The sequence below is a fragment of the Prionailurus bengalensis genome, chromosome A2 (assembly GCF_016509475.1).
Source record: "Prionailurus bengalensis isolate Pbe53 chromosome A2, Fcat_Pben_1.1_paternal_pri, whole genome shotgun sequence".
NCBI classification, from domain to species: domain Eukaryota; kingdom Metazoa; phylum Chordata; class Mammalia; order Carnivora; family Felidae; genus Prionailurus; species Prionailurus bengalensis.
The window spans coordinates 60519707-60545042 of record NC_057348.1 but is presented as its reverse complement, the minus strand read 5'-3'; the positions used below and the strand labels follow the sequence as shown (position 1 = coordinate 60545042).

Here is a 25336-nt window from a genome sequence, read left to right as displayed (position 1 = left end):
AGGACCCAGACACCCCAACCCTGCACCGTCACCACGGTCACGGGGAGCACAGACACCGTCACACAGACAGACACCAAAAGGGAACAGGGTGGGGCTTGGAGGCTGAGAGCTGCTGGGGTAAGTGTGGAAACCGCTCAGGAAGAGCAGGAGTGAGGGGATCCTGAGGGAGGGATGCGGGCCAGCCACCGCAGTAGCGGCAAGACATTCTCCCGACCCGTCCCGTCCCGTCTGGAAGAAGCGGCTGACACAGGCCTCTCCTGGGACGTCAGACCCACCCAACCCAGCTGGCTTTGGGAACAGAAAAGGAGAAGGCCTAATGTCTAGCATACCGTCCTCAGAATCGGGAGCACCAGGCAACAGACCAGACCTACACCTCCAGACTCTGATGGGTCCTAGAGGACACATGCAGGTCCTCGGTCCCCCCCTTGGCTACACGGCAGAGCTGGGGGGGAGCCCGGCTGCAGAGAACCACCCAGGGGGCCTACACATGGCTCCCGCTGCAAGCTTTTCAGTGCCTGTACCGTTCCTGGCGCTTTCCGGGCCGCTGGCGAAAACCCACACGTTTGTCTGGACGCACAGAGCACTTTTCTGACCCTGGTCACCCAGCAGGGGGCATGAGCCCGGGGAGGTTCGTGGCAGCGGGGCACCCAGGCCTGACTGACGGTCACTGCAGCTGGTCCCTGCCCTGGGAGTGCAGAGGAAGGCCAGTGGATGCCGTCTTGGGGGCTGAGAGTGAAAACTCTGAGGCAGGGCAGGCAGGGACCCCTGCTCTGGGTGGTAAGTCCCCCTCCCCACCCACAGGGACAGCAGCACCTAGCAAAGACCGCAGAGCCGGTGGCTCTTAAGACAACAGATCGTCAAGTTCTGCACAGAAGTGCGGATACTCGGTTTGAGGCAAGAATAAAGAATCTTCATTTTTCTCCTTCTATGCTCAGAATTAAGACACAGGGCCACACCAGGCGACCACCCCCACCCAACAGGGAAATGTAGGGGGCCACATCTGTTAACAATCTACAGGCAACACACGAAATGTCCTGAAATGTTTACATTTGTTCACTCTGTACTGGTTATGTGGACGTGTTCAGTTTCATCTGTACTTCTTTGTCTTTTTAAAATAAAACATGAACAAAGACACCAGCTGAAGGCGAGTGGAGCGGCAGCGGCATTCTGGTTGTCATTTACAGAAAGTGCATGGGGGCCCGAGCTATCCACACGCGACACCATGCTGGACGTGGAGAGGCTGGGATTCGGCCACGGTGCCCTGGGGCGTCCAGCAGGACACCTCTGCAGGGCACGGCCCCTGTGGCCCTGGCTTGACTCCAGCCTGATTCCCAGCTCTTCACTCGGGTGTCTGGTGGCTCCGCACGCCACACATGGCAGTCCCTAAACGTTAAGTGAATTGTTCTCTGTTGCTCTGAAATTAGGAAAGTTGACTAAAAAATCAACTCTATTTTAGTTATTCTCCCCGACCATCAAGGGAGCACAACTGGCCCTGGGGGATGTGGAATGGTGGAGCAGGTGGGGAGGACCAAGAGGACCAGGAGGATGGGCAGAGAGGCCCCATTGCTGGAGCAGGTGGGGAGGACCAGGAGGACGGGCAGGGAAGCCCCATTGCTAGAGCAGGTGGGGAGGACCAGGAGGATGGGCAGAGAGGCCCCATTACTGGAGCAGGTGGGGAGAACCAGGAAGACCAGGAAGATGGGCAGGGCAGCCCTGTCCCCCACTAATGCACTCAAGCATCAATGCTGCCGTGATCTTGCACTTCTGACTTGGCTTTGTAACTGCAGACACACCTCGCGTTGTTGGACTTCACAGACAGGATCGGTCTAACAAATTTTAGAAGTTGACACATTTGTGGCAACCTTGCACCAGCAAGTCTATGGGCCCTGTTTGTCCAACCGTATTTGTGCACTCCGTCTCTGTGTCACATGGTGATTCTCACCGTTTCATACTTTCCACTGTGACTGTGGTCTGGATGTGAGGAAGGCCGGACGGCACTTTTCAGCATAAAGTATTCCGAACTAAGGTGCGCACGTGGCCTTTACCCACAGTGCTCTACTGCACACTCACAGTGTGAACGCTTCTGTGCAAACGCGCAGGGAGCCAAAGCGCTCACGGGGCAGGCTTCAGCGTCACACCAGTTTTCCTGTGCAGGTCTGGAGCTGAGCTCGAGGGGTCTCCAGCCACGCCCCGCCCCCCGCCCCACCCCAGCCCTGCACTGAACTCAAATGTGAACAATGGTGGCAAACAGGAGCAGCACCGTGAGGTTCTTCCCTGCTCTTTACAGATTTTGTCTCGGGCCCCCTTTAATTGTGTTTAAATCTCACACCATGGTAAACAACCCCTCCGAGGGTGCCCCAGACCATGCGAGGGTGACTCGGCTCCTTCCCCACCCAAAGGAAGGAAGCGAGGGCTGCGGGCACAGAACACCAGCCCCAAGGCAGAACCGCACACAGGCGAGGCAACGTGGCTGCGTCCATAGTCTGTAGCGAAGATGGCAATGCCCAGACTCCACAGGACTCTCTGTCTAGACCTTTCCATCCGTCACACCCTGATCCATCTTTCCCACCAAGCAGAAGAGGCCTCACTAGGAAACCCAATCCTGTATGCACCCCCCCACAGCCTCCCCTGGGGTTCAAGGTGGAGCGTGTGCCGGGGCCTCTCAGGTGAGCGCTCCCGACTCTCCTCCACAGACGTGGGGTTGACAGTACAACCTGACACAGATGAAGATGCATTACTGGGGCCCACCTGGGACACCTGGCTCCCCACAAAAGGTGGGAAAAGGTGCCCCGTTCCCAGTAATCACCTACCCAACTGTGGCCTCATTCAGAAACTGTACCAACATTAGTGTAAATTTAAAATCGTAGTTAAAATAATCATGTCCTCAACATTCCTGCCACACTGGCGGTGTTCTGTGTGCGCCACATCCGACATAACCCTGGAGCCCTGGCTGTCCAGGAGCACTGCTGGCCACAGAGCCTGCTGGGACGGGTATGAGCCTGGCTACTGGTATCTGTTTATTCAGGTGCTGGAAGGCACGAGATGGTAGGGTACAGACCCTAGGCCAGCATTTCCCCTTCTCAATACTGGCCAAGGGGCAAGAGCTTCGTGGAAACTATTTCACATAATCCACTTTCTTTAAAATAAAAAAGTGGACACGAGCCATGCTGGCACTGCACATGAGTTCAGCACGGGACACCACGTGCTGTCTGCCTCCGGAGCCCACGCCTGCCCAGCGCTGTGCCCCCTCCCACGTGATTCTTCAGCAGAACGTGCTCTCAAACGTGTGTGGAGCGAGCTTCTCCCCAGCCTCGGTTTCCCCATAAGAGAATAGACAAATTGTGCTCACCTCCACAAGGAGAGGTCAGCCTGGAGGAGGTGCGAGAGGGTCCCAGGCCCAGGGAAGCTGCCGCGTGACTGGGTGGTGCGTCCCCGAGACCTCCACATGGAACGTGCAGGCCACCCTACTCCGGCCGTGGCTCTGGGCTCCCTCACCACTACTGACTCCGGTGTGACCCCAGGCTGCCTGCCCCCTCAGTTGCTCTCATTGTGACCACGAGGTCTGACAGCTACTTACGTCAGAAGACTGCTAAGCACCGCACTAGCTCACACTCCCACGGAGCTCAGGAAGCTCCAGGCAGCATTCTAACGAGTTTATCTAATTCTGCAACAGCCTCACGGATGAGGAGACGGAGGTGCACAGCCGCTCCCACCAAGGGGGCTGGTGCTGAGGCCAGGCCTGTGGCCCAGAGGAGACCATGGGCACGTTAGCGCCCGTGCCTGGGTCCATGAGCAGCGGTCAGGCTGGACCGGCTGTTTTCCTGAAGACCTGCACGTGCCAAACTGACATTCCTACAGATTTATTTCCAGTGTTTGCACCTGCAGCCTCGCTATTTCCAGTGTTTGCACGTAAAGCAAGAACTCAGCACAACTATTCCGTGCTGACGCTCAACTTCACACAAGCACAAATGCCCAGGGACACTATTCTAAGATGGAATGTTAAGGGGAGGCCACAGCAGCCCAGAAAGAACTGGAAAGCATGATGTAAGCCCTGCCCTGACCCCCGCCTCTGCCCCGGGCCAGTGCTGTGAACAGACACTGAAGAGTCCACAGGCTTCCCACCCTGCACGGACCAGCCGGGGGACCTGTAAGCATCCTGTGCCGGAGCCCGCAGGATGCAGCTCGGTCCTGGCCTGACCAGCCTCACATGGGGCAGAGCAGAGCTGCGCGCCCCCCTCCCTGCAGTGCTAATGAGAGCCCATAACCAGCAGGAAAGGTCCACTTTAATACCAAGCACCCTGCCAGCACGGATGCCCCCAGATGGGATGCGGTGTCAGGTGGGAGATGGCAGCCCCCACCTCCTATGTCTGGGAACACTAGCCTCCGAGGCCCTCACTGGTCTCTGGGAGAGAGGCCCCAGGCCCCCAGCTGGCCCCAGGCGGCTCGCCTGCCTTCCACACCTGGAGGGGACTCCCTGGGGAGGACTGGAGGCGCCAGCCAGGGCTTCAGGACAGGCAAGCATTGGTAGAGTGGGGCCTGAGTGCTGCAGGGTGGAGAGGAAAGGGAGGAAGCCCTGTACCCCCAGCAGCGTTTCTCCAGTGGAGATGGCAGCGATTCGGTCTGAAACCTAGCCTACGGGGTGCTGGGACACTACGGTGCGGGAGACCGTTATTCGAGGAGGTGGGTTCCATCCCCCCGATAGGGCAGCGTTGGGCAGGTAGGCAATCGTCAGTTTTAGTAGCATGCATGGTGTGTCTGTGGACGCCTGGCCATTTCGAGATCAGTCACGTCTCAGCACAGGTTAGTGGCACAGTAACCGAGAGCAGATTAACTGGAGGAAGCAGCTGCAGGGTGAACCCAGCGCCCTGTGCTGCGCGGTGGCAAAGGAAGGGTGGGGACGCGTGACAGCAAGTGCCCGAGCGCCACACACACGCCTCCCTGCACGCCGGGACACCTTCCAAAGTTTCCTCGGTGTGATCACCAGCATTTACGGATTGACAGCCAGCGCACAGCACGGACCCGCCCGCTACAGGCAGCCATGTCTCGTGCCCAAGAGCACAGCGCGTGCCCACGGCCCCGAGAAGAGTCCCTGGAGGGGTGGAGGCCGCACTGCACCGGGATCTGGACACCCAGCCGGCAGAGCTGGCCTCCGGCATGTCTTCTGACCTGCCTGCCCAATGAGGCCATCTTTTCCTCTGTGCCACAAACCTTTTCTGCCCCAAATTTTACTCTCCAATTTTGAGACCCAGACAATTGAGCTCACACTGTCTGGCTGAAAAGCTGGGATAAACGTAACTCGTCCCAAACGCACTAAATATTGAGTGATCAGAACGAAGGAAACTTCAGAGTCTTTCCCTGGCGCCTGAAGACACCCTGGCCGCCACAGATGTGACACCGGGCGGCGGCGCGGCGCTGGCCGCCCCCAGACCCTCACCAAGTTTGTCTGTGGATGAGATAATGTCAGCGGGCACGGAGGAGTCCAGGTCGGCATCCAAAATTCCCAGGGGGTCCAGCTGCGCTACATGGTGCCCTCGTATCTACGAGCGGGCCAGCGAGGGAAGGGTCACACACAAGAGGACAGGAGAAAAAAAAGAGGGAAGGGGTAAAAAAAGTAAAATTACATTAAAATTAGCGTTTACAGACGCATTCTCACCCACGTTTGAAGACACAGTTACCGGAGCACCATCAAAATTTACACAACTAATGCCGAGAGGATCAAGCTTTGCAATGTGGTGACCCCTGACCTGGAAGCAATAACACAGGCAGGCGTTAGCAGGACCCGGGCTGTGGGGGATGTTACACCTGGTCCAACCTGAACCCAAAACAACAAGATTAGTCGTCATCGTGAAGCACACTTGTGCTCACGGATGAACCTGGCGGTTCAGAGATCAGTTTTGGGGAGCCCTGCTGCCCCCTGGGTAAGTGGAGCGGGACATGCTGGGTGCTCACTCCCACGTGAAGCCACACAGTTCAGCACCTCTGCACCCTGAGAGGGGATGAGCAGGTGCTGGCCCAGAGTTGGGGGGGGGCAGTGGCCACTGGGGGTCTGCCCTACACCCGGCCGGGCCCGCCAAGAGGCACAGGGCCTTCCCATCTAATCCCAACTGCCCGAGGAGCAAGAGAAGGAAGAAAATCCCTCCCAGTTTTAAGTCTTGACTGTTTCGCCCACGATTGTGTGCTAGCTCTTTGCGAAGGGGCGGCTGCTGGAGGGACATGGGACCAGGTGACATTACTAAGGCTGCAGGAGGCAGGCGACAGTCAGAAGCCACACAATATGCCTCTTTCAACTGAACAATGCTGGAGAGCATTGCTGGCCACTGGCTTGGAGTTTCTCTGTCTGCTCGCCAGGACCCACTACCCTCCCCCATGCCACCTGCCCCAGCCGTGCAGTCTCTTGGAGACAGAACACGGATGAGGAGACTGCAGCAAGCCCAGGTGCCAAGGACTCCCAGAGGGACACCCTGGGTGCTTAGGGACCTCGGGAGGGACACCCTGGGTGTCTAGGGACCCCCGGAGGGACACCCCAGGCCTGACTTCTCCTCCTATCCTTCTCGGGGCTACCCTCTGAACAGGTGCTTAGGTTTGAATTCTGGGCTCTTCCCCGTCAGGTGAAGAAATGTCAAGGGAGCCCCACTTGCCCTGACACTCCCTTCAGTGGTGCTGATCACCAACTGGAACATTCCTGGACACTGCTCCACCCTCACGTGTCTGCGGGCTCAGTTTCTGTCCCCAACTCTGAGGGTTCATTTTCTCTTGTATCCGGGCACTGGCGACTGAGAAGGGGTACACCCCTCCTGGTCACTGCTCCCTCCCGGTGGCTAGGACCCCGCCCCACCCCCCAGCCATGACCTTCTTTCCCTGCCCACAAGCTCTTCTTGCCAACTTATGGGAAGAAATGAGGAGCTGTTCACATCTGCAAACAGGGTCAAACTGTCCTGGCTCCTTCCGTCTTGGCACATCTCAGGTGTGCTCCCCAGGCCCCCGGGCAGGGAGGGTGTGTCTCAGGGTTGGTGGGGTGCTAGTTATAGGACAGTTCACGCGGAGCGCCCGGTGTCACAGATGTGCCACCGCCCGGCCAGCGCCCTACCTGGTAGGCTCTGATGAGCGACTGCACTGCCAGGTGGTCCTCCACCAGCTTGTCCACGTTGGGCTGGGCTTCCACCAGGGGCTGCACTCTGGCCACGGCGGACAGCGAGCCTGGGCTCAGGGGGAGCGGGCTCTGGTATGCGGTGCCTGGGGGCGCTCCGGCATTGGTGTTTCGGAAAAAAATGTCCCATGACTAAAGACAAACAAAGAACTCACGTTATCCTGATCACTTAGGACACAGGACTCATCTTTAGCCCAAAGGAGCTCTGTTTTTGGCAGGCAAGTCCCATCCTGGGGGGGCTGATGTGCTCCTCTGCTGGACGGCCTGATCCCAAGCCTGAAGTACGGGGCCTTGCTCCCAGCATCCCCACAGGACACCCCTCCTCACCCCCACCCCAAGATGCAGAGGACTTGAAGCTGCCCTGCCATCAAAACCCCAAAGGCCCAACGTCGCCCAGCAATGCCACACCCCAGTGACATGCCGAGTGTCTCTATGGCAGGCTGCCCGGGGGGCAGGTGAACGCGGGCCTTCCCACCCCATCTGCCCCCAGTCCGGTTATCGCAAAGACCAGAGCTCCTGGCCCCTGGCCTGCAGCTCTACAGCTTCCCCCACGAGACCACTTGAGGGGGAAGGGGCATCCTAAGTGCGTCTCCAAACCCCAGAGACTGGGCACAGCCTTGGGGGCCCAGGCTGGCTTTGCTCATGCTCGTGTCCCCAGGTGCAAAATGGAACCAGGGCCTGTAAGGAGCCGGGAGCTTGTACCGGGCGGCCTGCCGGGCTCCCTCACCGGACCCTAGACAAACAGTCTCGTTGGTAATTCAGGAGGGCGACTCTGGAGCTAAGGGCCCAGGGAGCGAGCTCAGAGAGGAGACCTGGTATGTTGGCCCTGACATCCTGGTGAGCCTCCTGACTTGCTGGGCTCGGTTTATCTGTGAGCGGAAGACACAAGTACTTCTCACAGGTCTGCTGTAAAGATCAACTCATGCGGGGAAAGACGCTCACACGTGACCTGCAGGCAGTTTCCTCCAGCCCATGTGAGCCACCTCATCTACTTCTTCCTCCTACATTTGCTTATCCCGTGTTTGGATGATCCAATTTCTGATCTGTGCAGATACCACGAACTAGAATAATTTATCATCTCATGCGAAGGTATGAGGCTTAAAGTAAATATTTTAGAGGTCAGGGAGATGAAAACTCAGTAAAATTCCTGTGGAGAAAAGAACACTATTGAAAAGTGGCAAATTCAGAAACACGAGAACACTGTCTTTCCTGTCGGCCACACATACTCCAGTTTCCAAGGTTCTTCCGTCAGTAAGCTCTGATTTAGACTCGTGGAAAGTCTGGACAGGAGGAATGTCACTGGACTTTTGTGCTCGTCCGCCCAGGAAGAGCTACCAGGACCATTTCTGGAGTGGCTTGGCTGGGGCTCGGTGGGCAGCGAGTGGGTCTGCTGAGGACACTGGTCCTCGCTGTCTTCTGGCTTTCTCAGAAGGGCTCTTCAGTGCTGTTCAGGGCATAGACCTACTGAGTCCATGGCCCCTCAGTGGCCGCTCACAAGCTCATCACCAGTGTTACCGGCTCACTGTGCTGGCCCAGAGCACCGCCTCCTGCAGGACAGTCTGGCTTCTCCCTACAGCCACTTTTGAGGGAGCTTTGCAGAATGTTTAAACCATTCTACAATAAGAACATATTCCTTTTGTATTCAGAAAAATTGGTTTTTAGGGGCACCTGGGTGGCTCAGTAGGTTAAGTGTCTGACTCTTGACTTCGGCTCAGGTAATGATCTCAGGGTTCGTGGGTTCAAGCCCCGCATCGGGCTCTGTGCTGACAGTGTGGAGCCTGCTTGGGGTTTTCTCACTCTCTCTCTCAAAATAAACACACTTAAAATAAAAAAACTAATTAAAAAAAAAATCAAACCAGAAACAAGATGACTGTCCAACACTGAGTTGTATACTTTATGTGATTTAGAACTCAGTAACAATTCTAAAACGCTTTAACTGTTTTTACCTTTCTGGTTAAGCTGGAGTGTGCCAGCTGACGGTGGGAGGGAAGTGTGGCTCTCTGGGGGCACCTGCTTAACACAAAAGCACCTTGTGGCATGAAACCTAAGGCCAGACACCCTGTGCAATCCAGGACTCAGAGGCCCAGGGCCACCCCCCTCCCCCTTCAAACATCGTCCTACTATGCTGGCCCTTCTGACACATGTCCACCAGAGAAGGCAGCTGCCTTAGTCTCTGGAGGGAAAGAGAGGCCACCTCAGTGTGGACTCCTTGGGGAAGATGAGGCTGCCCTCCCCACCCTCTCATCCCTGCTGCTTGGCACCCACTTGATTCCTTACAAGGACACCCCCCCCAACTTCTGACCTCATGGAGCTTTGCCAGCAGGTCTCAGGGAGCCCCTGCATTTGGGGAGTGGCTGTGGCCCAGGGCTCTCCTTGACCTGAAAGAAGCCCCCTGCCTGAGACGGCAGCAGCAGCCAGGCAAGAACCACCGGCACGCAGCCCTGAGCAGTGGGGACCCAGGTTGGCGGGCAACCCCAAGTACACGGCCCTGCTCACCCGTTCCCCCCCTCCCCCCCCCGCCGCCCGCCAAGCAGATGACGAAATGAAAGGCCTCTCCAGCAGACACCAAGGGCGCAGCTGGGAGACAAGGGCTGTGGGGGCCCGTCCACCCAGGGCCCTGAGAAAGGGGGCGATCGCCATCATCGGGCCTCCTCTCTCTGACCTTCTTTTGTGCTCAGAATACAACTCCAGGTGACTTTCAACTGGCCGAGGACAAACGTATGGCCACGAACCCTGCTCGCGCTGGAGGCGGTCAGAAGAAACTGGTTGGTGGCAGTCCTGCAGAAAGCAGGGAGCCAGCACCCGCTCCCCTGGTGCTCACCCCCAACACCCGGCCAGGCTGGGCACCTGCCCTCATGTGACCCGCCCAAGGACAACAGCCCGGGAGGCCATGCACACCTGCAAACCCGCTGCCGTGCTGCCACTCATGTCGGTCAGACCTCAGAAAATTCTGCCTGAAAGTGGAGGGTGCGTCTTGTCCCTCTAGTGCTTTCTGTTCCCTTAGGAGCCTCTTTCTCTCTCTCCCTCTCTCTCTCACCTCCGCCCGCCCGTTCCAGACTGGGGCCCCTTGCCACCACCTGGAGAGAGAGGTTCCTATCTAACAACCACAGCCCTCACACGCACACCTGGATGGCAGGTTTTACAGACCTGTGTGCAGACAGGTGACCACAAGGCTGCAGCACTGCTCAGGGGCGCCCCTCCCCTCCTTGAGGAGGAAGCTTCCAGAAGACGACACCTGTGCCTGCCCACAGGCTCCTTGAGCCTGAAGGTATGAGGCTGATGTGCCATCAAGGCAGGTGGCCCCAAGCTCTTGTCAAGAAAAACCCTGTCCATGTTGGCCACCTCAGTGAAGTTCTCTTTTTCTCTGAGCCAGACTCATCTCTAACGATCGCGTGCTCTTGTGTGGATGCCCCAGTCCACAGCGCAGGGACTTGTGCCTCCAGCAGTCACTCGGGTGACCCAGCAAGGAGTGAGGAGAAAGCACAGGTCTCTGAACACCTCGAGAAACAAGCCGAGCCGAACTGGCTTCTGTCTGGGGTCTGGAGAGTGGCCTCCGGTGGCCAGTAATGGATACCCAGTCCTCTGCCCACCGCTGGAGGAAGTGGTGGCCTGAGGGGGATACGAAAAGGTGCCAGCTTCTCCTCCTGCCAGGACCAGAGGGTTCCCATGACCTTCTCCCTGCACGTGAACACTCTTCCCAAAGGCACACGGGACGCACACACAAGGTGAGCACTTTACTCCAAAGTCTGGTCCCATGGTGACACCAAGGTAGCCTCATGCAGTGTCCCGGAAGCCTGGGGCCAGGGGGATGACTGTGGGAAGCCCTCCCTTCTCTCGGGAGCAGCAAGCACAGGTGCGGAGATGAGAAGAGACGGTGCTTGGGGGACGGCTGGTATGAGGAGCCCAAGGAGAGGACCCGAGGGACCTGCCGGAGACAAGACCAGAGAAAGGGCTGGAGCCAGCAGAGGCTGCGTGGGAAGGGGGCATAGCCATCAGTGGAGCTGTGGGGCTGAGACCACCACCAAAACACGGTACATTCTGAATATAAATGAGTGGAATATTCTGGTCAAAATGAACCCACAATTCTTAAATTTTAGGTAATTGAAGCTCTGTCCCAAAAGCCATGGTACCCGCATTCCCCCAATTTCCCATAGACCGGCCAGGCGCTCCCTGCAGTCCCAACGTTCTGAGAGCCAAGCAGAGGAAGCCTGTGCAAGGCTGCAAACAGGTCCCTGTTCCTCTGCAATGTCCCCAGGCTTTGCACACAGTAGGTGTTCAACTGAGATAAATCAGGTTCAGACTCCTTCACAGGCTGGGTCCGGCAAGTGTGCTGTTTAGCTGTGGTGCCAGGTGGGGGGGTCAGGTGAGGTGCCAAGTGGGGGGTTAGATGGGGGGTCAGGTGTGGTGCCAGGTGAGTGCCAGGTGGGAGGTTAGATGGCGGTCAGGTGAGGTGCCAGGTGGGGGGTCAGCTGTAGACACCTGCAGCCTCCAGAGTCCAGAGGCCTCACCTCAGCTCAGAGAAGGTGCTGGCACTGGTCAGCATAGGACTGCTCACCAGCAACATGGGTGTGAGCAGGTCAGTGAGCCAAGTGGACTCTGCCCTAAATTATTCAGTCAGCAGATCACAAGCGCCTCTGGGCCGAGTTCCCGGCTGTGGAGTTCATGCCAGAGGCCATTCAAGAACCTTTGGTCTCGGAAGGGTGGCACACGTGCTACCTGGCGCCCTTCTGCTGTTGGGAAGGAAGGCCCCCACAGCGTGTGACCGAAGGGCCCTGTGGCGACAAGCCTGTCTCAGGGAAGCGGCTTGAGCAGTGTGTGTGCCCGACGCCTCGCCTGCAAGTGTGAGGAGCATGTCTGGCACTTTCACACCTGCTCATGCTTTGAAAAGCAGCAGGATACTTAGATTTGTTGCAGAAGCTGTTGATCAACACTGACCACGGGCGCGACTGATGCTGATTCTGGACACCAAATTGTATGCCTCTGGGTTCTAGGGTGCCCAGACCGTTTCCCCTTTTCCAAAGTCCCCTTCAGACGCTGCTCCACCAGGGGGCACCATGCACCTGCACGCCACACCCTGGTCTGGCACATGTTGTCACCTGACGCCACCACCACCCTCTGCTGGCATCCTGCCAAGGACCCTGCTGTAAAGCCAGCTTGGGGAGTGTGGGTGAGGCAGCCTCTGGCCACCTCGGAACGGACCAAACCCTAGGCTCAAAGGCCACCACGAGGCTGATGATCTAGTGACCCACAGTCATTGGGGTCGGACCCAGCACATTCACAGACAACCGTGTTACTAAGTTCCAATGTTAACAATGTTTAGCTGCTACAAACATGAAACTTGGGGCATTAAGTGACCACCGGTCATCCTGAAACAAGGGTTTGGCTGCTTCAGGCTAATCCCTACAGACATGCAGCAGCAGCTCCCCAAGCTAAGGGTGGCACTGGGGCCAGCAGGTACTGCTCCCAGGCTTCTGTCCTCCCCAGCCCCCTGCACACGGGCTCTGTGGGCTCAGGAAGTGTGCTGGTGGCCCTGTGTTATTTCCTAAGCATCCAGGTGACTGTGCATGGCAGCCCAGCCATGGCGTGGGTGTACATGCAAAGGCTGCCCTGGACGGTTCCCACACCCACCTTGAAGTGCTCTATCTGTGCCAAACACTGGGTCCCGGCCTTCCTTGAATACACTGTGTATGCCTGCCCTCCAGTGGGGCTCTGACCCCTCCATCCACGGACACTGTGTCTGGAAGGCAAGGACTGACCACGCACTGGGGTCAGGAACTGCCTTGCCACCGTGGAACACTTCATACTAGAAGCAGCTAAAAACTGGGGGTTCTGCTTGGGACTTCCTTGGTTACAGAGACTGAAAGAATTTACGTGCAGTCAGAGCACAGCACGGGGGAGGGAACATCTCTAGGTAGGCTCTGCCACCATCTCTCCAGAGGGCGCACGAGCAAAATGCCAGCAACCACCCAAGACCAGCCAAGGACAGTGGCCTCTGCTCTGCCCGTGGACTCCGCAGACAGTGACGGGGCTCTGCCTGAGGGACTAAAGGCGGCAGTCCCTCCAGACAGTGACGGTGGGTCCTCCTAGGCCTGCAGCACGTCCCCTCGTGGGCTCTGAGTCCCGGGCTCACTTCCAACCCCTGAGAGCCCGAGGATCTTCAGACCCCTCGGGGCTTCGCTCATCACAGCCCACCCAGGAGAGGCAGCACCTGGCCTGGGCACACAGGGCCCTGCAGAGTCCCAACAGCCGCCCCGCCGCTGTCCTTGGGCTGATGTACGCATAAGGGAAGGCGCTACTCCTGCTTCTCACTCTTCACACGTGCTCACTTTATCCTTGGACTGAACCATGCAGGTGGAAAGCCCCTTGAATACCAAGGTCAGGGTAAGCACTCCACCTGTTTGGTTAACTTAATACACAAAGCCACTATGGCTGAGGCTCACAGCCTCCCTCACCAAAATCCCACAAAGCGCTCCAAGGACCTTCAACATAGGTGTTCCCCCGCCCCCAGGGGCCAGCCCACGGTTCTCCAAGCACAGCCCGGGATGGTTCAAAACCACAGAGCGAGCAGGCACATGTCACCATGAATTGGGGGCTGTGTTTTTCCCTGCTGGTCTGGTTCACTTACAGAAAACGACAGGACTGTGTTTTATGAGCGTGGAAGAGGCAGAGCTATCCAGGCCAGAAGGGGGGCACGACCGAGCCCCGAGAGGTGGGACCGAATCTGGAGACTCCACCTCGGGTGAGGTGACCGAGCTGGACCAGAGCTGTCATTACACTTGGAGCCGACCCAGGAATGGCATAAGAAACTGATGCGGTTATGAAAAGAGGAAGACGGCATTTAGGAAGTGGGCCAAGGCCACCAGAAGGCCCGGTGGGGGAAGCAAGCTCTGAGGCTGTGGGGGGCCCAGCGAGCACAGGTCTGGCGGGTCTCCCGCCAGCACCAGGGCTGACGTCGTTCTGTGTGTGGGTGGGCACGTGCCTCCGTGCACAAATGGGGCCTGGCAAGGGCTCAGGGGCTCCCAATGCCTGCCTGTCTGACACATAAATGGGGCAATCTGCCTTTGATTCTATGCGTTTCTGAGACATAAACGAAAGATGCTGCCATCTGACTTGTCCCCAGAATGTCTGAGACCCCATGAGGGAGGCTTCGCAGGCTGACATCACAAGCCCCGGCTGGGGGTTCCTAGGGGGTCAGGTGGTGAGCTGTGCCTGGGAAGGTGTGGAGGACTGGAGGGGACAGTGGGGGAGGCCGCAGCAGGGGGCACAGAGGGGCTGGGGGCCCCTGCAGCCCATATAGGCGCCGTCGGGGCCAGCCACTGACCTGGGCACCAGCAGCATGAGGGGCTTGTGACTCCAAATTGCTCAATTACTTTACCAATTTCCACAATTAGACATTTCAAAATAGAAGTGTTCTTTAAAAACAGGGGTATGACAACCAACCGTAAGTTGGCCAGTTGGCAGCTGGCTGAGGCTGAGGATTAGGTGTTAGAGAATTATCTTGTTAACTTTGTTAGGTGTGGTTAGGAAGACATCCCTGTGTTGGTTAGAGCCGTGTGGAAATGACTCAGGTCTGGATCTGCCTTCAGACTCTCCCAGCCACCCCCGCCCCCGCCCCTGCCCCCAAGAAACCAACCAGCACAAATGAGCGGGGAAGGAAGAGGTTTAAGGCCTAGCAAACTGTAGAGTGCCGTTGAAGGTGGATGTGGGTCTCCTCACAGAGGCTCACTTCGTACTCTTCTCTCTACAGGAAATGTTACAGAAGTAATCAGAAAGCTAAGTGCAGTAGGGCAGAGAGGGGAGATGCTAAGCTTGTGCTGTTCCTGCCGAATATGAACAAGTTCTGTGCCAACGGAGGAGGGGACAGAAGCAGCCCTCAGGACAAGGAGGCCGTACCCCACAACAACGCACAAGTGGGGGATCAGAGGCACTCAGTCTAAACCTGAAAATCTAATCGTCATTTCTCCCTGAACCATGGGTTCTAAAACACGAGAACAAATGAGGCATTCTTAATGTAGTCAATTATTTCTGAGGACTTCTGTAGTCACTGATGCCTCTAAAATCTGGTGAAAGTTCCAGATTGTGTGTCTGCAACAGCACGTACACAGGTGTGGGGCCTCCAAGGAAACCTGGAGAAGTGATCAATTCCACAGGGTAGGGATGGTGGACGAGGACACACCCACTGACATGCACCCCCTGAAGGACCTTGGCAACAGAAACTAGCATGTAAAATCGGACTCGGGGATGATAGCCTGTGCGTACTCTCTCATTCAACTGAAAAGTCCCTTTCTGGCGTCCTCCATGTCTCTGTGGCATCTCCATGTGGTGATCGCTCTGGCCTGCAGAGTCCAAGGGCCATGCCCCTCCTGAATTCCCCCCAAAACCCTGGCCCCATGGCACCTGTGCCTGTCAGTGGACCTGTCGGTGTGCTGTCCTTCCCAGGATGGACGGGCACCATGGCCACCCCTTCCTGGCCTGAGAACCTCTGAGGGGCTTCCTTGAAACCATGTGGTAAAAACACTTTCCAAGAACAGGTGGGGTGCAGAGGACTTTGAGGGCAGTGGAAACACTGGGATACCATGGGAAACCATGACAGAGATACATGTCACTTGGCACCTGTCCCAACCCTCAGAACACATACCACCACGAGGGGCCTTTGGGCGAAGAAGATGTGTCAGCGTGGGTTCCCCAGCCTGATAAATGTCGTAACCCCAGCATGTGTGCCGATGGTAGGGGAGACCGGGCATGGGGGCCGGGGGTACATGGGGAATCCCTATACCTGACCCTCAATTTTTCTGCTGAACCAAAAGCTGGTCTAAAGAGTAAATCCCAGGTGTCCACAGGGCCTCAGCTGGCCTAAGACCAGTCCTGTTACTGGTGATGATGAGTGGGAATGAAATCAGGGGGCTCCCTGACAGCCCAGACTGCACGCACTACTTCTTGGATTCTCAAAAAAGTCCTTAAAAAAAAACCCCAAAACCAGTAATAATCGAAGACGCCTGGGTGGCTCAGTCGGTTGAGTGTCCGACTTCGGCTCAGGTCATGATCTTGTGGTTGGTGAGTTCAAGCCCCGTGTCAGGCTCTGTGCTGACAGCTCAGAGCCTGGAGCCTGCTTCGGATTCTGTTTCTCTTTCTCTGTGCCCCTCCCCTGCTCACGCTATCAAAAATAAAGATTAAAAAGGATTTTGGAAAAAAAAACCCAGTAATAATAGTCATAATGATATTAACTCAAACTACTGACAACAACAGCAAACCTAATAGAAAAAAAAATTTTTTCAAGGAAAACTGGCCCCATTTAGGTGTCATGGTCTATAATCAGATCCCCATAAAAACCTTCTCAAGAAGCTTCCGGCAGGAGCCGTGGTGCCGTGTCAGCCCCACTTGTCTGTGCTCTGTGCCGGAGCCACGGTGCGCTTCCTAACTGCAATGCAATCCGAGGCCAGGCACTGGTGTGGATGCTCCTGAGCCTGGGCCCGTCAGCACACATACAAGATGTGGCTAGTTCCACGAAGAGGTTGTGTTTGGGGAAAGGAAGGCAGAGGGACAGGCTGGGGCACCAGACGACTGTCCGACCTGACCCCTCCAGAGCGCACCGTGCACACCTGCCTGCAGAGTGCCTGCCAGCCGGCCAGGCACGGCCGTTCCTACAGCGCACTTGTGGGCAGTCTTTGTCTGCAGGCCAGGGAACACCTACTCTCACAGGAAACCAGGCTTCACCTTGTTCAGGGAGCCAGTGGCCTCCAGGTTGGTAGGGAATGACTGGCTGGGTGCCCTGAGCAGTGAGGTCAGACCAGGAGGGCATTCGCAACGAAACAGGGCCAGCGGCTCTGGCAGTCACATGAACGTATCCAACCTTACACACCACTACCATTTCAGGGTAAAGCGGATTCTTGGGGGCCTGATGGAAGCAGGCTGCCTTCTGATGATGAGACCCTAAGATTCACAAGTGAGGAAGGGGCGAGGCCAGCAGCGCATGGCAGCCAGGCTCCGTCAGGCGCTTCCTCTGCACAGGCCCTGAGCACCTCACACGCACTGTCTCCGCCAAACCTCCCCTGGCCTGCATCGGGGCATGACGGCAACCTGTGGACCCACCACCCTCTGGTTCCTACCGTGGGGCCTTCACCCAATGTGAACACAAGAAATGGGTGTCAGAACCAGTCAAGTTTAGAGGCCAGGCCTGCCCTGTGGGCGGATTCATGCACACGGGTGACCGGGAGGACGTGCCTCACAGGCAACAGAAGTACATCAGAAAGAAGCCTGCAGGGAATTCACTTCCAGATACAGGAGGAAAAACATGGCACGCTAACTGGAAATGCCATTTGCGCAGAAACCAATGTGATGATTCTGAGGTGCTCCTGGCATGACGGGACTGGGGAGCATCCAACAGGGTCGCCGCTCTGGCCACGGCCTGTCTCCGCTGTCTGTGTCCTGCAGCGTCCTCGGGGAGATGCTGGAGGTGGAGCACATCCTTCTCACACCCTCGCAGGGCAGATGGGCCTTCTGTTCTCAGAAGCAAGTCTCAAGTGCGCGGCTTGTCAAGGGGAGGGAAGCACTCCTCCGGTGGCGTGGCGGTCATGGTCGGGCTGATGTGGAGGACTCCGGTCGGTGGGGCTCCCAGCCGCCTGCCTTCCCAAGGGCTCCTCAGCACACTGGCACTTACCTGGATGCCCAGCCGATGGCAGGCCGAGACACCAAACACAGGAAGACGTCTGCTCGGAGAGCCTTACCTTGTGTACGCTTTTGGGGTTTTCCAGCCACGCATAGTACATTTCCTCCACATAGTTGGAGCTAGTCCCGCTGAGGAAGGGCTCAGCAGCAACGGGGGCGGTATAGCCCCGAACCTGCCCGAACGTCCTAGCTGCGGCTGGTCTGTTTTGTGAAAACGTCCTCACAGTCTGGGAGGCCGTCAACGGCCTCAACTTAGCAGCACAAGTCCTTAAGTGAAACATTCTCGTCCCGAAGCCTCTCGCGAGCGTCTGCACAAGAAAGGGAAGAGAAGTCAGAAAGTGTTTTAGCGAACAAGGCCACCAGGAAAGACTGGCGGACACACCAGGGACCCTGTGCCCCGCCCCAGTGCCCAGGCCCACACTTGACATGACACTGAGGGGGAGACGCAGCTTCGGTCTCATAGGAGGGAAACGAAGCAACGATCGACCTGTGATACTTGTCAAGTCTGTGCATCGTGTGACACAATCACAGAAAAGGCAACAAGGATTATTCAATGGGATTAGATCAGGATTAATTACAAAGTGAGAAAGACATTTTCTTTTTTTGTTAAAAAATTTGTTTAGTGTTTATTTTTGAGAGAGAGAGAGACAGAGAGAGTGTGAGTGGGGTAGGGTAGAGAGAGAGGGAGACACAGAATCTGGAGCAGGCTCTGGGCTCTGAGCTGTCAGCACAGAGCCTGACATGGGGCTTGAACTCACGGACTGTGAGATCATAACCTGAGCCAAAGTCGGACACTCAACTGACTGAGCCACCCAGGTGCCCTGAGAAAAACATTTTCTAATCTATCCTGGAACTACTGAGCACCTGCTGGACCCAGAGTGCTCTGGAAAGTACAGAGAAACTAGAAAAACACTGTGTTCACCCTCAAATAATTTATCTTGAGGCAGAAGAGAAAACAATCATAAAAGAATCAGTAGAAGGAAAGACGGAGGTGGAAAAGTGTGGAAGGGGCCCAGAGGAAGAGCAAGAATTGTCTGATGAAAGACAGGGAGGGTGGGGTGAGCCGGGCAGGACCACACAGAGGATCCTGACACCCCACACGCAGCAAGGCCATGTTTCACAAGCACTGGGTGGGGGGGAGGCAAGGGGGTTCTGCCAGGGGAGTGAGTGGCTCTAACAAAGGTTCAAAAGGAAAGTACGCACAGCCATGGTTAAAGAGATGTCTACCTGCCCTGTGCCGCTAGACGGTCAGCAATGAGACACGACAGGACTCCACGAACCCCACAAACCCCCTAGAAGCCAGGTGCCAGCTCCTCTACTTATGGACTGCCTTTCTGAGTTTCAGTTTCTTTCTTGAAAGAAAGTCCCCAAGGTCACAGGGCCGTCAACAGCAGAGCCAGGATGCAAACCCTGTCTTCCTGTTCTGCCTGGCCCTTCAGTGGCTGGAGAGGAAGGGAGAGGCCGGGGCGGGAGGGCAGGGACTCCGGGAGGGAGGGGGGAGAGGGGGCCACTTACTTGCTTCTGATCTGAGTGGACCTTGTGCTTGGCAGTCATAGTGCTTGACGGTCATAATTTTACTAAGCTTAACCTGTCCAACACAGCCACACTACAAAAGAAGTGGCTATATCCACCAGACCATGCGAGAGCCAGACTGTTCCCAGGGTACCCTGAACCACTTGCAGCCGTGTCTAAGAACCTTGTGTGTCTGAGGGCAGGGGCCCTATGCCGTCCTCCTCCCAAGAATCCTAGCTGCCCGGGGGCACTTCTATTCAGACCCCGGGGACCCCAGGAGGGCGGGAGGCAAGGCTCACCGCAGACCCCTGCCCAGGCCTGCCCTGTGTGCTGCTGGCCTAACACATCACTCACGCCAGAGCCTCAAAGTAGGTGCCCTGGCTGGAGTCACGCACCACCCCCCACCTACCGGAGGGAGATCCAAGCTCTGAAATGTGCTGAGAATTCCCCAGAAATACATGTTGAGTAAACTACCCTCTGTACTGTTTACAAGAACTCTTCCTCTTGGCCCCAACACGATCAGAGTACACATAAGGCCTGTGATGGAGAGGGCACCCAGCCGGCTCTGTGGCTTGGAAGAGACAGGTCAGCAAAAGGAAAAAGCAGAGGGTGCCTGGCTGGCTAAGCCAGTGGAGCATGTGACTCTTGATCTCAGGGTTGAGAGTTTAAGCCCCACGTTGGGTATAGGTATTAATTAATTCAAAAAAAAAAAAAAAAGGAAAAAGCAGAACATGTGCTCTGAAAACCAACAACAAATGAAAACTTGCCCATTGAAAATTAAAGATGGACGGGGGTGCGTGGGTGGCTCAGTCGGTTAAGCATCCGACTCTTGATCTCAGCTCAGGTCATGATCTCACAGTTTGTGGGATCGAGCCCTCTGTTGGGCTCTGTGCTGATAGACAGCGTGGAGCCTGCTTGGGATTCTCTCTCTCTCTGCCCCTCCCCCACTCATGTGCTCTCTCTGTAAAATAATTAAAAAAAAAAAAAATTAAAGATAGACAGGCCATGTATTTTGAACATGCCCCCAGAATGCAATCGTAGCCTGTGTTTTGTTTTCACTCAAGTCGCACGTTCCACATTCAGCCAGCGGGTCTCCCGGCCCCTCGCCCCTCGCTCATTCACAAACATGTTAAGGCAGACCAGCACCTTCACACACAGTGACAGCAGAAAGCATGCCTGCTGCTCTGGACATCAGTCTTCTTTCTCTTATTTACGTCCAGAGGAAAGTGCTCATGTCTCCCCTCTGGTGTTGCTGCCCTCTGGACCTCCAGAACCACGCAACCATCTCTGAGTCGGGCTCTCCTCCAGGAACACAGCAGTCTCACCTCCATTCACTGTCATCATTCAGCTGCCATGGTGCCCAATTATACAAGGACCACACTGACAATCACAAAACCACTCGTTTCTTCTGTTCCACCCAAAGTTGTCCTTCCAATCCCATGTGCAAATGAACCATGTTCTCTAGCTGTCTGCAGTCACAGAGTCTGCTGCCCAGCGCAATGCCTGGGACAGATCGCAAGCATCAAACTTCCCTCGAGATGACTCATCACAAAGACTGTCTGTCAGCATATCGCTCGGGACCCCTTACCTCCACCCCAGGGTAACCAGGAGCAGCTGTTCTCTGTCCACTATCGGATGGATCCAGAGCAGACCCTGGGATTACATTCAGACTTTGGAAGAATCAGTTTCCATCCTTCCAATTCCAAAGTCAACTGTAAGAATAGCGTGTTCTTTGCTAGAGACATTCAATTGTTCAAAGAGTTTCATGAAACCTTTGGGCTGTCCCAGAAGTCCAAGTGTTCTGACTTTCATTTGGATGAGTATTTCTATTTCACAAAGGTGCCAAAAAATTCTATGGGGAAAAAGTAGTCTTTTCAACCAATGGTGTTGGGACAAGTGGGGTTCCACAAATAAAAGAACAAAATTGGGCCCTATCTCACACCATATCCAAAATTAACTCAAAATGGATCAAAGACCCAAATGGAAGAACTAAAAAACTGTAAGACCCTTGGAAGTTTCATAATTTCCAAGTTAAAATGGAGTAAATCTTTGTGGCCTTGAGTCAAGTAATGGATTATTAGTTAGGATATCAAAAGTACAAACAAATGAAAAAACAGATAAATTGGATTTCATCAAAATAAAAGCCACGGTTTGTTGTCACAGGACACCAACAAGAGAGAGGAAACACAAACAGAATAGGAAAACATATGTACAAATCATATGATTATGTACAGAATATGTGAAAAAAAAACCCTCTTTTTAAAAATGTTTATTTATTTTTGAGAGAGAGAGAGAGAGAGAGAGACAGACAGACAGAATGTGAGTGCAGGAGGGGCAGAGAGAGAGAGAGGGAGACACAGAATCTGAAGCGGGCTCCAGGCTCTGAGCTGTCAGCACGGAGTCTGATATGAGGCTCGGACCCACAGACCATGAGATCATGACTTGAGCCAAAGTCAGATGCTTAACCTCCTGAGCTGCCCAGGCGACCCCCAAAAAACACCTCTTGTAATTCAATAGTAAAGGGAAATATAACTAAATCAAAAATCTAACAAAGGATATGAACAATTTTCCAAAGAAGATATACAAATAGCCAATAAGCACATTAAAAGTTGTTCGAAATCATCATTCATTAGGAAACTTCACATCAAAACCGTAAGAGACCACTTCACGCAAGGAGACTAGGTACAATTAGAGAGAAAATCAGTGTTGAAGACGTGGAGGAACTGGAGCCCCCTGCACCGCTAGTGGGAACAGAAGCTGGTGTAGACGTCGTGGAAAACAGTTTGGCAGGTCCTCAAAGAGTTAAACAGAAAGTCACCATATGACTCAGCAATTCCACTCCTAGATACATAATGGAGAGAAACGAAAACATATGTGTACACAAACATTTGTATGTGAGTGTTCACAGTGGCATTATTCATACTAGCCCCAAAATGTAATAGAGTGGGCAATAAAAAGGAAGGAAATACTGTTATGTGCTACAACACAGACAAACTTCGAGAATGTGAAGAAAATCATCCACAGAAAACATACTGTGTGATTTCACTCCTATAAAACGTTCAGAAAGCCTGCGGGTGGCTGCCCAGGGCTGGGGGCTGGCGGGTGGGGCCGAGTGCACACATGGCTGCTGATGGGTGTGCAGTTTTTTAGTTTGGGGGGGTGGTGCGATGAAGATGCTCCATGACTAGATTATACTGATGGTTACACAACCTTCTAACATACTGGAGAATTCCCCATCGTAAAACTTCAACGGGTGAATTGTATGGTATATGAATTGTGCCAAAAGTTGTTTCAAAAAGAACTATGTCTGGGGCGCCTGGGTGGCTCAGTCAGTAAGCGTCCGACTTCAGCTCGGGTCATGATCTCGTGGTTCATGAGTTCAAGCCCCGTGTCGGGCTCTGTGCTGACAGCTCAGAGCCTGGAGCCTGCTTCAGATTCTGGGTCTCCCTCTCTCTTTGCTCCTCCCCCACTCACACTCTGTCTCTCTCTCAAAAATAAACATTAAAAAAAATTAAAAAAAAAAAAAAGAACTATGTCTAAGAAAAAATAAAAGAGAGTCTACCAGTATCAAAGTGACACTACTTGTGACCCATAATTTCAAGACGTAGGTCTAAACCTGTCCACTTGAAAAAACAACATTTAAGATAAACACAAACCAAAGCAAACTTTGTTTTTAAGGGTTCAATCTACTGCCCCTCAGAACCTACACGCTGATGTTAGACAGGACTTTATCTGTGCCTGGACCTTCCCCAGCTGGGCATACACTTTACCCAAGGCCACCTCCCCATACACAGAGTGGAGAGATAAACTGACTCCTGATGCCTATCAGGGTCACGTCAGCTGGGCAGGGGTGCAATTAGAGAGGCAAGGTCTAACAAGCACAGGCTGGGCAGTTCCTCAGGAAAGGAGTCCCAGGAAAGGAGCACGCGATCACGATGTGATCGTTCCCTGTGCATGTTACCGGACAGCAGTTTTAAAAGCATAACAACTTGGGGTGCCTGGGTGGCGCAGTCGGTTAAGCGTCCGACTTCAGCCAGGTCACGATCTCGCGGTCCTTCAGTTCGAGCCCCGCGTCGGGCTCTGGGCTGATGGCTCGGAGCCTGGAGCCTGGAGCCTGTTTCCGATTCTGTGTCTCCCTCTCTCTCTGCCCCTCCCCCGTTCATGCTCTGTCTCTCTCTGTCTCCCAAAAAATAAATAAACGTTGAAAAAAAAAATTAAAAAAAAAAAGCATAACAACTTATCTTGAAAACGTTCCCCATTCTCTTCTGTTATGGTTTTGGATGCAGGAAGATTCAGGTAACGAATCAAGAAGACAACGCATGCTACATGCCTGCACAGCCACCTTTACCGTACTTCCCGCAGCTGGACACAGAAACGTGCACAGAGAGCACGGATATCAACTGTCCCCTAGCTGGCAGACAATCTCAAAGAACTCAAGTCTTTTACTTGGGAAGCCTCGTCCAGCAACAAACTGAAGGACAGGGAGGTAGTGAGGACCACTTTTCAGTGCAAAGGACTCTTGTCGGTACCAGGTAGAAATGATGGTCAGCCCACAGGACACACGGGCAAAGTGACCACATTGCTGTGCAAGCCTCAGGCACATCGCAGGCTCTGCATTTAGGCTCTTCTGCCATCAGGTGTGCTCCCTGGCATCGCTTTTTGTGATTATGATGCAGAAGTGAAAATACTTTTGCACACTTTAAAAGTGTTCTATGACTAAAGAATTACGACTTACCGGCAGGAAAAAGACCAACTCATCTCTCTTAAAAACCAAGTTCCCAACGTGCAAGGTTCCCAGATTACCATGGAGTGGGCAACTGACCAGGTTGCTGGGAGAGACTTCCACCTCCGAGGTCAGAACCCCCACCAGGTTTCGGGGCGCCTTCACCTAGACTGCCACTGTGCGGTGCTCTGGGGTGCGGCCAAGCAGGCATCCTTCAATGACCAGAGTATAAATGATTAAGTATTTATTAAAGCAAGGCTATTTGTCAATATTTATTAAACATTTTAAAGGTACATAAAGGACTTGTTTCTCACTAAATGCAGCTAAAGAAATAAGACGTTACACTTAAACCCAACAAAACAGGAGTGGAAAGGGATCTGGGGGCTCGAGTCCTCAACTTTCTTTCTGCCTCACGTATCCCAGACTAGGTGCTGAAGAAGCTGGCAATCCAGAAATGCTGACCGATAGAAACAGAAGCCCCTGCTCTCTCTGATCAAAGGACAGACATTTCTAGACAATAACTGCTCTACTGAAGCCTGCAGCTAACCCCACAGAAAACACTGTGGCCCACCACTACCCCAACTGATGGTGTCAGAGAAGATCCGGGGCTTCCATCCCCACCGGATGACCCCCAGCAGGTCCATGGAGGCGAGGAAAGGGCCTGCAGTCCACCTGTGCCCTCAGCAACAGGGCAGCACCCCTCCTTTCCCACGCAGGGTTGAATCACAAAGGCCTACTGGGGAACGTTCACCCACACAGCAATAACAAGGAGTCCCTCCCTGCAGACACCAAGGAGGCTGGGTGGGGAGCCTGGATTCCACCCTTGCCCAGCAGTAATGAGGCAGCACCCACTGACGCCCAACAGTGTCAGCAGAAGCCTGTGTTCAGACATTTAAGATCCAGAGTCTCACATACAGAACACCCAAAATGTCCAAAATTTAACCAAAGATCACTCATCACATCAAAAAGCAGGGTGATCTCAACCAAAACGAAAAAGAACAATCTATAGACACCAAGAAGACAGACCTGTTAGAAATATCTGGCAAAGACTTTAAAGGAGCCCAGCCTCAAAACACTTCCTTGAGCAACTATGAACAAGTTCGAAAACAAGTAAAAAAAAAAAAAAAAAAAAAAAAAAATTAAAAGCCTCAACAAAGAAAGAGAAGACATAAAGAAGAACCAAATGGAAAATCAGAACTCAAAAATAACCAAAATAAAAAAATCTGATGGGTTAAACTGCAGAATGAAAGGGACAGAAGAAACTCAGAGAACGTGAAGAAAGAACAAAA

The 25336-nt window shown here is 54.3% G+C and overlaps 1 protein-coding gene across 4 annotated transcripts in view; it reads right to left on the bottom strand.

Annotated features, from left to right (window-relative positions):
* OGDH (oxoglutarate dehydrogenase) overlaps positions 1-25336 on the bottom strand; it is a 66192-nt gene that overhangs the window by 32072 nt on the left and 8784 nt on the right. For 2 of the 4 annotated variants that reach the window (XM_043588367.1, XM_043588369.1), the window contains exons 2-4: positions 17872-18120; positions 7088-7279; positions 5654-5744 (exon numbers count right to left, since the gene is read on the bottom strand). In XM_043588367.1, the coding sequence (XP_043444302.1) occupies positions 5654-5744; positions 7088-7279; positions 17872-18093 (505 nt within the window). In that variant the 5' untranslated portion in view covers positions 18094-18120. Of the gene's footprint in view, positions 1-5434; positions 5538-5653; positions 5745-7087; positions 7280-17871; positions 18121-25336 lie in introns of all 4 variants that reach the window. The other 2 variants (XM_043588366.1, XM_043588368.1) reach the window with 1 other exon arrangement.